The 12,195-nt window shown below is 37.6% G+C and overlaps 1 protein-coding gene across 4 annotated transcripts in view; it reads right to left on the bottom strand.

Moving 5' to 3' along the window:
* The window catches only part of LOC128027507 (phospholipid-transporting ATPase IA), a 111,613-nt gene that overhangs the window by 41,070 nt on the left and 58,348 nt on the right, over positions 1-12,195 (bottom strand). For all 4 annotated transcript variants that reach the window (XM_052615189.1, XM_052615186.1, XM_052615188.1 and 1 more), the window contains 4 exons: positions 11,742-11,826; positions 10,524-10,663; positions 7,739-7,877; positions 2,987-3,051 (listed from right to left, as the gene is read on the bottom strand). In XM_052615189.1, coding sequence (XP_052471149.1) covers positions 2,987-3,051; positions 7,739-7,877; positions 10,524-10,663; positions 11,742-11,826 — 429 coding nt within the window. The remainder of the gene's footprint in view (positions 1-2,986; positions 3,052-7,738; positions 7,878-10,523; positions 10,664-11,741; positions 11,827-12,195) is intronic.

The raw sequence follows: 12,195 nt of genomic DNA, 5'->3' as shown, positions 1-12,195 counted from the left end.
ACTAGACCATGATGACTCAAGAGTGTTTGCTCTGCAAGTGTTCGGAAGGCATCAGATATACAGTACATCAGCGCTTCCACACACTGCCAAGATTCAGCAGATAACAGCTGATTTGGGCGCTTTGAAAAAACCCTTTTACTGAGATGCCTGGACTCAAGCATGTGATATTGGACACTATAAACAAGGAGCGGAAGGATATAAAGGCCGGGTTACATGTGTCATGCAATGAAGCAATGATAGATAGAAAACTGCAAGTGCAAACATAACTCACAAATATATATAAATATGCCTAGACGGACACAAAAACATCTTTTGTAAAGTTGAAATTACAATAAAATAAATGTGTTTTTTTTCATGTTGAGAAAAACCTCTTTTAAATTTGAGATTAAAATTAAAATTCCTTTCAACCAATGGCAGGCTAGACTCTACAAGCACATTCTGTGTGTGTCCATCTCCTAGCAACGAGAAGTAAGCAACTTCAGCAATTAAAATGCTGTCAGCATAAACAAACTTGTAAAGGAGTGAAAATTTAATTACAGTGAAGAAAACTGAATTACAAACTGTATTTGTTCATGAAACTCACTAACATTAAAAATATTTTAATTGTTTTCCCTCAAGTGAAAATAAATGCTAAAAAGGCAAGAAAATGGCTCCTTTACATGAAATTAAATTAAAAGAGCACACTGTGCTTTGCAGTATCTCTATTTTTGGCCCCATTTCTTTCTGTCTTTGTACTCTTCTACAATCTCTCCATTCTCTGGCTTATCTGCACACTATAGCGCTCTTTCATCTGCAAGCAGCAGAAGGGACCGGGGTCTTCGGCATATATAATGTGATTATTGAGTTACTGTTCTTTGACCCGTCCCACAGCGCCTTGAATTTTCTTCCACTGAGATAATGAACCCCACTCAGACGTCCAGTGAAGACCTCAACCCATCTCTGGACCGGATGAGTGGGCTCCTTCATCCATCTTGATTTTCTTAATATGCTGAATTTGTTAAATGCAATAAAACAAGAGAAGTCACCGAGGGTAAGGGAGGCGCACTGTTCCAGCATTTTCTCCTGCGATGTGAGAGCACGGCAAATCCCACCACTGCCGAACCTCCGAGCGCTCCGAGAATTCCTCCTTGTTTCCTTTTCTCATGTTGTATAAGCATGTGTATATTCATAGGAGACCAGGCACTGACATTTTAAAATGGCAGCCGTCTGCTTATTTCTGTCCTCTTTTTCTTTGGCTCCATCTATCACGCTAAACGGTTGTTTGACAGACTGAGAGCCGTCCTTCAATGCCTAAACTCCACCCCCTCCCGACAGGACAGGTCCCAGCCGATCTGGGGTTCCGTTATATGTGCACTAGCTGTGCAAAATGGTTTCTAGATCCCTTAACTTCAACAGACAACAGACAAGATCCTTCCTTCAAGGGCCAGCTGACCTTTAGGCTGTGGGTGTGTGCGTTTCAAATGGTTTCCTTCTTTTAAAGAGGATGGCTTTCAGTTTCATAGTCAACAGAATAGATTCTCCCATCAGGAAGTTATTGGCCTGTACCACGTGCATGTGTGTATATGAAAGAGGGTCCTAAACCCCTGTTCTAAGTCTACGACCCTTTCCCTTCTTTTAAAAAGCTCCATGTGAAGGAACCACATCTCCCTCTTTCCTATAAGTTTCATCTAAAAACACATACAGTAAGATCCCAAAGTCTGTGACCACATTTTAAAATACATGATTTAAACCTGGAAAAAACAATGTTTCAGAAAGTTGAACATTTAAAAAAACAAAGAAATGTTACGATATAAAATCAATTGGAAAGATCCTGCTATATTTCAAGGCTGCTTGTCAAAAAATAATGAAAATAATCATAATGCGAACGTGATCATGTGACTTCTTTCTACAGATGGTGAGATGTTCTCACTTCCACTGAAGATCTAGATATTCTACTATAATGGATCATCTCAAATCAGCCTGGATAACAATCACACTGACATTAAAGCAAAAGGGGGGAAAATACAATGCTAAAAATATCTATATATTTTCACTACCTTACAAAAGGTCTGGCATTGGTGAGATATTTTAAAGTTTTTGAAAGTCTCTTATGCCGACTGTATTTAATCGAAAATATTATGAAATATTACAATTTAAATTAAATCCAGTCGTGGAGTAATGTTTGGTATTCAAGTAACTTTTCTTTCTATCAATCAATGGCAATCAATGCATTAACCGCACACAGTTTAAGCTAAAAGAGATAAAACGTTTCGGCAATCTGCCTTCACCAGAATAACAATTCTTAGTTGCTCAATGATTAAACAGAAATGTTAAACATCAGGTGATCATAATCCACAGTCTCCAGTTGTTGTCTTTTTTTAATTGTGGGTACAATGTTTATAAACAGCATTTTTGCCTGATGTGTTATTATTCTCGTTCATTCGTTTCAGATGTGGAGTGGAGTCTGTGGATTGATTATAATTTGTTGTTTTCTATAAATCATTTAAAACCAATTTTGTAGTTTATTAGCAATGTTGAGAACGGTTGTGCTGCTTAATAATTTAACATAATAATAATAACAATTTAATCCATTCTTACCAAATAAAATAATCAATTTCTTAAAAAAAAAAAAACAAGTTACTGACCCAGACTTTTGAACCGTAATGTAAAACAATACAAATTTATTAATAATAAAAATAAAAATAAATTGTGTAATTGTAAAAATACAACATAACATTTTTAGAAGAGCTCCAATCTTTTGGGCCCAACTATAATCACATTATTCCTTTATTTTCTTTCAGAGAAAAGCGTGAGAGCTATGACAGAAACTGGAGGGGAACAGTTTGGGTGAAAACTGTTCTGGAAGAGAGTTACATTGGGAATTGTGTCACATGCTTTCATGTACCGGGGCTGAAGCCATCCGTCGGCTGTCGTGTCTTTTCATCTCTTATCTGAGCATGCATTACAAATGGTGACATGTAACATACACTTCTGCCTCAATACTCACATCCAGAGTGTCCTCGTTTATCACCAGCATGCCCATGTTCTTCGTGAGCAGTTTGCAGGAGTGTCCTACAGGAAAAAAAAGAAAACTCATTACTTTAAACTCTCATTAAGCCTGAAAACATATGGTATGTTTGTGGGGGGAAAAACGCCTTGGTTGGCATTTGAACAAATGACGAATGGTTTGCCGCGACTTGGTATTTAAGCAATACATCAACATTACAAAAATATGTGATGTGTAACCACAGCAACGGATGAAAGAAATGACTAATTGAGGAGTGAAAAGCAAATTTTGTGATTAAAGTTTAAAGCAGACCTGAGTTTAAGACTCTCACGCCGCATTGGGTTTAAGTAACGTGCCTTTCCTGTTCATATGATATCACAACTAGAAGTTTGACAGGGCTTTCTCAACCTGATTAAAAAAAAAACACAACATCCCATCATCCATCAGGATGTGTCTAAAAAACAAAGGATGGAACATGCCCAAATGCGGTTTAATAGGTTACGACACCTCAGTATTTGAGGAGTGATGTCTGTGGGAAGCGGTTTGTGTGTGTGTGTGTGTGTGTGTGGGTACTGAAAGAATCACCAGGACACTACTTTTAACTAAATGTTATAGTAAAAGACAAGAATTGTCCAAAATCAGTAGTTATATTAAATTACAGCAATTATGTATCAGATAGACCTGATATATTTATCCTAGCAATGATTTTTCAAATATCTGTAATTGTTGGTGCTCTCATGGACTTACATTATACAAGGTTTTTTTTTTTTTTACTCATAGGATAATGATTTACACTATTTAACATTTAGCATATGATTCCATGCAAATAGTAACAGTACGATACTGCAAAAATAATTTCCAAAACAGGTTTCCCAACCCCTAAGGTCCCAAATTCAAGCCCTAGTAGTGGGACCATTCGGGAAGTCAACTTATGAATAGTAGCCTTGTAGCTAACTTTGCACATTTTAACAGAAAAAACTAACAAAAAAACAAGACGACACACTTCACCCTTAAGGAAATGTGACTGTGCCATTACAAAACTGAAACCAAATTCAACAAGAGCATGAATGAGTATGTTTTTGTGTGCCGGTGTCCTGTCCTGTCATTCCTGTTTAAACTGCTTCTGTTGATTTCAAACTTGCATATTCAGCGAAATTTCCTGTCTGTGTGGAAAACAGATTTGGTTTCCTGACAGTGACCCAAACCTTGACTTATTTCTGCAGCTGTTGGCAGTGTAAAGTCACCTCATCCATCTTCAACTTGGTTAAACTAAAACACCCTTGGTAGAGACGATAGATTTACACTGTGACACCTGCATTACGCAGCATAACTCTGTATGAATCTGTAAAGGAGGCATTGAGGTTACAACCAGCGGTTGCATTGGCTCCGCTCTACTGCAGGGTGGGTTTCATTCAGTCTGTTGGCAGTGGCTGTGGGTTAGAAGAGGGCATGTTGAGTTGTTTGTGTTGGCCGCATGCTGTTTGTTTGGGCTTTAATCTCTGAGGCTTTACAGTGGCACCCAGTGGCCAGGAGCAACAGCCCAGCGGTAGCAGCACAGTGTGGATCGCTCGTCTGTCCTCAATCCAGCTTTCTGCTTAATGGTCTAATACATTAATAAGACTGTCAGAGGGCTAGTGTGGATTGAAGAACTGCAGCGATTTTGTATACTATGTGAAAGAGGCGGCCAAACAACTCTAAGTGCCCGCTAACCTGAGATTAAACTGTGCTTGACTTCACAGTACTAGGGTTCATTTCACTTCTGATAGTTTTTCATGTGTTTATGGAGAGTACAAGTGTGGGAAATGAAGAACCCTTATATTTTTAAACATGCTGTGGTTTTAATGTATGCATTTCAAGTGAGAAAAAAAAAAACCTTAAAGGGGTCATGAACTGCCTTTGTTTTTTATTTTGTACTGTTCTCTGAGGTCCACTTAGGTTTTTTTTTTTTTTACACATCACAAACATCATTATTTAGCAGTAATAGGCTATTTCTGTCCTGTTTTGAAGCCCTCATCAGAACGCTCTGTTTGAACAGAATAGGTGTGGTGGATTGTAGACTCAAAAGTAAACATCCACTGCTATTATTGGCTAACAGTTGTTTATATATGACAGCCTACATCCTTCACAGATGGACGCGGTTGTGATTTAGGTTAAAAATGCACCAATAATCAGAATAGAGCAATAGCAATAGTGACCACACAATAAAAACAGTTTAGTTCAGGGGTTTTAAATCACACGTCTGTGATGAACTGAAAACAACAACAAGAATGATTTATTTTTTTACATTCACATTCCACAAAAGTAAAATTTTACTTTACTTAAACATAAATTGCATAGTGAAGCACTGTCTAGTAGAATAGTTAATAAGAAACTGAGGGGTAAAAAGTATAATAATAATGAATCACTATATTATTATAATGTCTTTTTAAAACTGGAAAAGTGTGCATAAATTAAATGAAACTACACATTATGTATTTTTCTTTTCTTTTTTTTTTACTTCTGCGTTTAAGACACGTCAACTTAATTTAAGTTTCATGTTTGTGTAAACAGTATAGCACAAACAGCAAGCATGGCTGTCCAAAGTGCTGAACAAAACAAAACAAAAGCACAGGGTAAACCACACATTAATGAGAGAAGCTCACAATGAGTTGAAAGCCAAAAAACTAAAATAGGTTTGAAGATGCTGGCAAAGGATTCTGGGAGCCTAAACTATCTAGAAGACTCTTTTCTCTTGTCATCCTCCAATTTCTCCAAATGATAAATGACAAAAAGCTAAATATATAAAGTAAACACAGACATGGATGTCTTTATTTTAGAGTGCACGCTGGCCAAGTGGAGGTCCAGTAAAAATCCCTTCCCCTCCGAGCGTGTACATTTTCAAGCCGCGGCACAGCTGGCCGGTGGGCACAATGGGCTGATTCAGGATCAGTGTTGGTAGGTGGCCATAGACTGTGCTCTGTTAGGTTCTGTTTTTCTGACTGTAGCGTTTAACACGAAGCCTGTTGGAAAGCCACACTGGTAGTCGAGCAGCTGACTAATACGAGACGCCACATCTCAGGGAAACAGGAAGAGGGGCCGTGGTCTGTTTTGAGAGCTGGTGGTTTTTGTAGGGACAGATTAGAGTTGAGCAGGTCGAGGACACATGCGTTACATCAGCTTTCAGATGAGGAAAGAAACCAAACACCTTATACCTGAGCGACAGCTGGTCAGGGGAGCTGTGTCTGTTTGAGTGAAAGAGCGAAAGAGGTCTGGGTAGGAATTTGTATGTTTTGATCATTTAAATAAGGGTAAAAAATTCTCATTGGTTAATTTCAATATTGTGGCGAGTGGGGCGGGGCCGAGGGACGTGGGAACAAGGAGTGCGCCCCACCGCCGGTATCGAGTCCTACGTAGGAGATGGAAGGATATAAAACTGGAGCGACGATAGTGAAAGACGAGAGATGACCAGGCCTGGGCTTTTAGTTGTGTTTGCTTTTTATTTGTGTGAACGCATAGCTAACATAAGAAAAATTAAGATAACGTGACTATGTTGCTATGTCGCTCATGTGGATGTTCACATGCTGTCCACTTCCCTTTCATCTCCACATGAAAGTGTGTATGTGACCCGTCACGGAAACCAGTGACACAAGTGGGCAGCACAACTTTCGAGCAAAATGAGAAAGAAGCGTTTTTTTTTCAAAATTGGTGATTTTCATTTTTTTTTGCAGAATCTGTTAGTTGAGATCACAAAGAAGCCTCTCCGTGTTTGAGATAGCAGTATTGGTATATTTAAAAGCGTACATTTTGAGGTTGAAATCAGCTAGTTTGTCGGAGATTCTAGCACGTAGTAGGGGCGTTTCATTGTCTGTCTGTATTTCCATACTGGATAAGCCGGCTTTTGTTTCTTTTGTTATTGTCCCCGCCCTCCGAGGGAAGCGTGGCTACTTAGCATGCAGCGCTCTGGCCGGCTCTAGTGAACAAGCGCTCACTGATTCTGAAGACGATCTGAGCGAAGATGAAAGCGGCATAATAAGACTGTATAATATCCCTAATCTACAACTGAGCGAAGATGATGACGAGGAAGAATGTATTGGACTCGCGTCAGACGAGTTGGACCGTAAGATATCAGAGGCTATATCGATAGTAACATTTGATGGGGATAAAGACAGAGAAATGGGGAAAATCCGTAACATTTAGAGGCAAACAGACGCACAGTGCAAACTTCGGAGATGGTTACATCCACAAAGAAGACCCCGACAAAGAGAAAGTGTGCCCGAACGACTTATTTCATTGGAGGCATCGAGATCTGTAAGAATACTTTTGTTTCTTATGTGGTGAGTTTCCATAAACAAAGTTTGTCGTTTTGTGTTCATTCTAAGAACACGTACACATTATCTCATGTTTAGTCCATGTTTAGACCTTCCCATATCTACCTATTGTTATTAGCTAGCTCATCGGTTATCACAGAATCCTGTTAAAAAGTCCTAATGCTACACAATGAAATCAATTCACCAAGTTTTACGTAGAAATTCAGCAAATAACAAATAAAATTAGCATCAATATGTACTTTTTGTTTACATAAACATTAAAATAATAACATTAAAAATGATGGCCACATTTTAAAGATTAAAGATTTTTTATAAAAATATAAAACTCACATATTTCAGCCTTTAAATAATTTTTATAAAAGTCAAAAAAGATACTACTAAGATCCCTACTTTCCGTGATTGGTCACATATTCATACAAACAATCTTTATATGTCTGACTCTCACCTATGTTGATGGCGGTCTCCTGTTTGTCTCCGGTCAGGATCCAGATCTTAATGTCGGCTTTCATGAGAGTCTCGATGGTTTCAGGCACTTTGTCTTGAAGTTTGTCTTCGATTGCAGTGGCCCCCAGCAACTGTAAATTCTGAAGAGAAACAGGCCAAACATATTTTAATAATAATAAAAATAAATAAACAAATAAGATAGCTCTGATAAATGAGCACAGTCTTTTCCCAACTGATTCTTGTTTGTAAGCAGATTGAAGAAAGATATAATGCGTAATCAGCCAGTCATTATTAGAAAATAAACCCAGACGGGGTGATCAGGATTTTGTTTCTCTCTGTTGTGGATTATTTTGGGATAATGACACGCTGATTTTACAATATTCCTTTCTTAACAGCTATTTTTCACAGCTACTCAAATAAACACATATGAGCATGAAATATTTCAAACAGTGAGTTGAGAAAACTGTGAAGTGATATGAGAGACTAGTACAGCTCCAGGCAATCTCTTATAATCTATTGTACATTAAACTGCAAAATAAATAAATAAATAAATAACTACATGTGCTGAGCTGTATTAACTCTTATTGGTGCTTTTCTACAGTCAGCTGAGTTATATGCTAATGTAGGACCAGAGGGGAATTTGAGAAAAATCATCTCATTCTTGGATCACAAAGACACATAGTTACTGTATGTGTGTATGAGAGAGGAGAGAGAGAGAGAGAGAGAGAGAGAGAGAGAGAGAGAGAGAGAGAGAGAGAGAGAGAGAGCGAGCGCGTGTGGACTGTTAATGTGTTTTTCTCAGGAAGCCCCTGGCCCTTTGACCAGCCATGATCATATTTGGAGTGGACAGGATTTTGACTGGACCCCGTAGAGGAAAGTCAGCTGCAACAAAGAGAAAAAGAGAGAGAGAGAAAGAAAAAGAAAGAGGGAGCAAATGGCCTCCAGTAAGCCAATCCGTAACATGGTGAAGCAGGGGCTCGGATGTGACACAACCTTTACTTAATATCACGCTCAAGTTCTATTTTTTTTTTTAAGGGGACAAATCTGTCAAATCTGATAGAACTGAAATGTAAAATGAGAGCTGACACTCTTTTTGGCATTTGAAAAATGTCACATGAACAAGAACGATTCATTAATTATTTAAAGGGTAAGGCATTTGTAGAACTTTGGAAATAATGACCATAAAACTACTGACCTTTCTACAGGATTCAGTGTGCTTCGTTATGCTCAAAAACAAAAATGATCATTAGATCAACACCCTCCAAAATCTCTCTCAAGTAATTTGATTATGAATGTGAATTCAACACACATACACTAGCTTTCAAAAGTTTGGGGTGTATAAGAGCTTTTATTTTTTTTGTTGAAAATTATTTGGCAAGAATACTTTAAAATATTCCTGAGAGACCGTTAAGACATTTATAATGTTATGCAAAATGCTTTCACTTTTTATTTGTATTAAAGCAGTTTTTTTAACAGCACTAATAATAAGTTTGAAAAAAAAATAAAAGTTTCTTGAGCGCCAAATCAGCAGCAAAAGGAAGACTGGAGTAATGATGCTGAAACTTCAGTTTTGCCATCACAGAAGTAATTTTTTACAACATATTAAATACAAATACTTATCAAACTATTTTTATTTTAATATATATATATATATATATATATATATATATATATATATATATATATATATATGAAATGCCACTTAAATTGTAATATCGCACAATATTATTGTTTTTACTGTACCTGTATATTTAAACAAATAAATGCATGATGGTGAGTATTAGCATTACAAACTTAAAAAAAAGAAAAACCATCAAAACAATTCTTACCAAAAATATTTTGAGTGTGATGTGAATATGTAATCCAATCATCTATTACTAAAGAGCTTTTTTTTTTTTTTTTTTACATAGGCAGTGTGTTTTTTTAACTTACTGACATTTTACCTATTATTTACATTTTACCGATTAAGAGTCAAGAGAGATTTAATGTCATTTACATTCATATAAATATATACAGAAAGATGATGTTATGGTTTCTTGAAACCCATAGTGCTAAAATATAACTAATTTCTGATTATGCTCAGACCAGAACTGAGATGTTTCAGAAGTATACAGTAACAGCTTGCTGGAACATCAGGAGCCACTGTTGCCACCTGCTGATGAAATGTTGTAATTACAAACAGCTGCTTTTTTGTGAAATGATTGATTGGTTCCATTTGTCAGAAAAGTTGGCTGCTTCAGCCAGTGATTAACGATGGTGGTCAGCCATGTTTGACGAACACTTCCAGAGCCCAGCTTTCCACAGGTCCACCACTGTGGTTTCCTCATGGCTTGGGCCTAATCGTTTCTACATTTTCGGATGCCATGTGCGCAGAGAAAACCCAGCCCTCACTAATCAAACCAAAGCCATGGAACTGTTCTGGGGTGCGCCAAACTAAACTGCTATATAACCCACAGACTGTCCTCAAAATCCCCACTGCTCTCAGAAGCATGTCATTTGTGAAGTATGGCTATGTTGACTTTTCCTCACACCGTCCTTCTTGTGAAGAAAAATGACCTCATGAAATTTCAGGATGATAAATCCAAATGAACATGGACTATGTTACTGATTTTAATCACTAATATAAAGATCTATGGCTTGTAGAAGGACAATTGTGGTAATAGCATGGTTCTGAATAATCATCATATTCATGAATATATATGCATTACCATTCAAAAGACTGGGGTCGGTAAGATTTTTATCTGGTTTCACCTGTGCACACTGGAAAAGCTATTTGTATACCTCACCTTTTCAATCAGTTCATAGCTTTCCTCCATCTTGAGTGCCCTGTTTTGGACAGATGTTGAGGCACGATAATGAACCTCCAGCCACTGCTGATACGATGACTCTGATATGTCCGCCACAGCGAAACACAGCGTGCGGAGACCTGCAAAAATGCACAAAGTTACATGAGCTTCACATATTACTTTCCATAAATATCCCTTTCTTCTAATCTTCTTCAAGAAGAAAGCAATGATCTGTTTTTAGACTGATGCCAATACAGCTGAGTTGATGATCTCCACTCAACATGAATTATTCATGCAGGATGCTTAAAAGACAAAGCAACTGATTGCTTGAGGTTCCTATTGAAAGCTTTCAGTCATGTGACCGGCTCGAAGACCTGGAGGGCAAAACATCCATAGAACCGCAGCACAAGCCTATCAAATATTTAGATCACCTCTCAAAAGAATAAAACAAAGGCATGGGAACAAAAGGCAAGTTTTGGCCATTTGCAGTCCGTATTAAGCACGCGTGGCAATATTTCAATCATTAACAGTGCGTCAAATGTTGTAAAAACACTTAAAATGCCTTAATATATTTAAATCAGTAATATTAAAAGATCAAATGCAGTAATCACTATATTAATGATAGGCAAGCATAGAGTTTACATAGGCAAGCAGATGAGGATGGAATATGAATGCAATCCGCTTAATTGTCAGTGTTTTCCCTATAATGGTTTTCTATGGGAAACCATTTAACGTGAAACTTTGCACAATGTTTTCATATTCTGAGTTCATATGCATGTCTGTACAAAATACACATCATCAATAAGGTGTTTACTGAACCTCACCTTTTAATATCTGCGTTTTACTACATTACTAAATGTAAACTGTAAAAACTAGTCAGTGGAGGTAGAGCTTTGTTTTATCCTCCAGGTGGGCGTTTCTACAAGTGTGTGACGTCATATGAAAACGATCACTTAGGCTGACATATCTCAGTTCTTCCATTAGGGGGCGCCATCCCCACAGGAGAGTGAAGCACTGCAGTATGCCAGTCCATTCACACCAATCTCTCCTCAGTTCTCATTAATCACAGTCTTGCTTTATGAAGATCTGGTAACCATCATCAATACCTACGCGGCTTAGATTGGATTGTGGGTGCAGAGCATTAGATGATGGTTAAACAGAAGAGAAACAGCAGATACTAAGCAGGTGTATATGTGTGTGCGAGTGTGTATCTCTCACCCTCCGTGGCAAACTGTTCCAGGTGTTTCAGGGTGATGTCCTTGTATCTGGAGCTGTCTGCTAATCGCTCATAGATCACTGTGTCCTGGGACACAAAAACATGGGGTGTAATTTCTCTACTCTGCATCTTATGTGATCCATGAAGGCAGGTAAATAGAAAATAGAGACATTACATATATCTGACTAATTGTACATTGTTTATTTTCTTCTTTAGCAATAGTATCATGTGAATACTTAATCCAGTTTAAATGCAATACTAAACAGCTGGGATGTGATGATGAGAGGATGAGAGAGGAAAAACATCTTTCCCATCATTCTGTCTGAGCACTGAAAGTGCTGTGAGCTTGTATTACAATAAACACATTCAAACACTCAGATTAGTCAATATGTGAAATATGACTAATTGATATATAAATTGATGTATAACAGCATACATTCAAACATTTATATTTGT

This window comes from Carassius gibelio, chromosome A14 (genome assembly GCF_023724105.1).
Source record: "Carassius gibelio isolate Cgi1373 ecotype wild population from Czech Republic chromosome A14, carGib1.2-hapl.c, whole genome shotgun sequence".
Lineage (NCBI taxonomy): Eukaryota > Metazoa > Chordata > Actinopteri > Cypriniformes > Cyprinidae > Carassius > Carassius gibelio.
The sequence above is the reverse complement of the archived record's forward strand: the minus strand, read 5'-3'. Positions and strand labels throughout refer to the sequence as shown.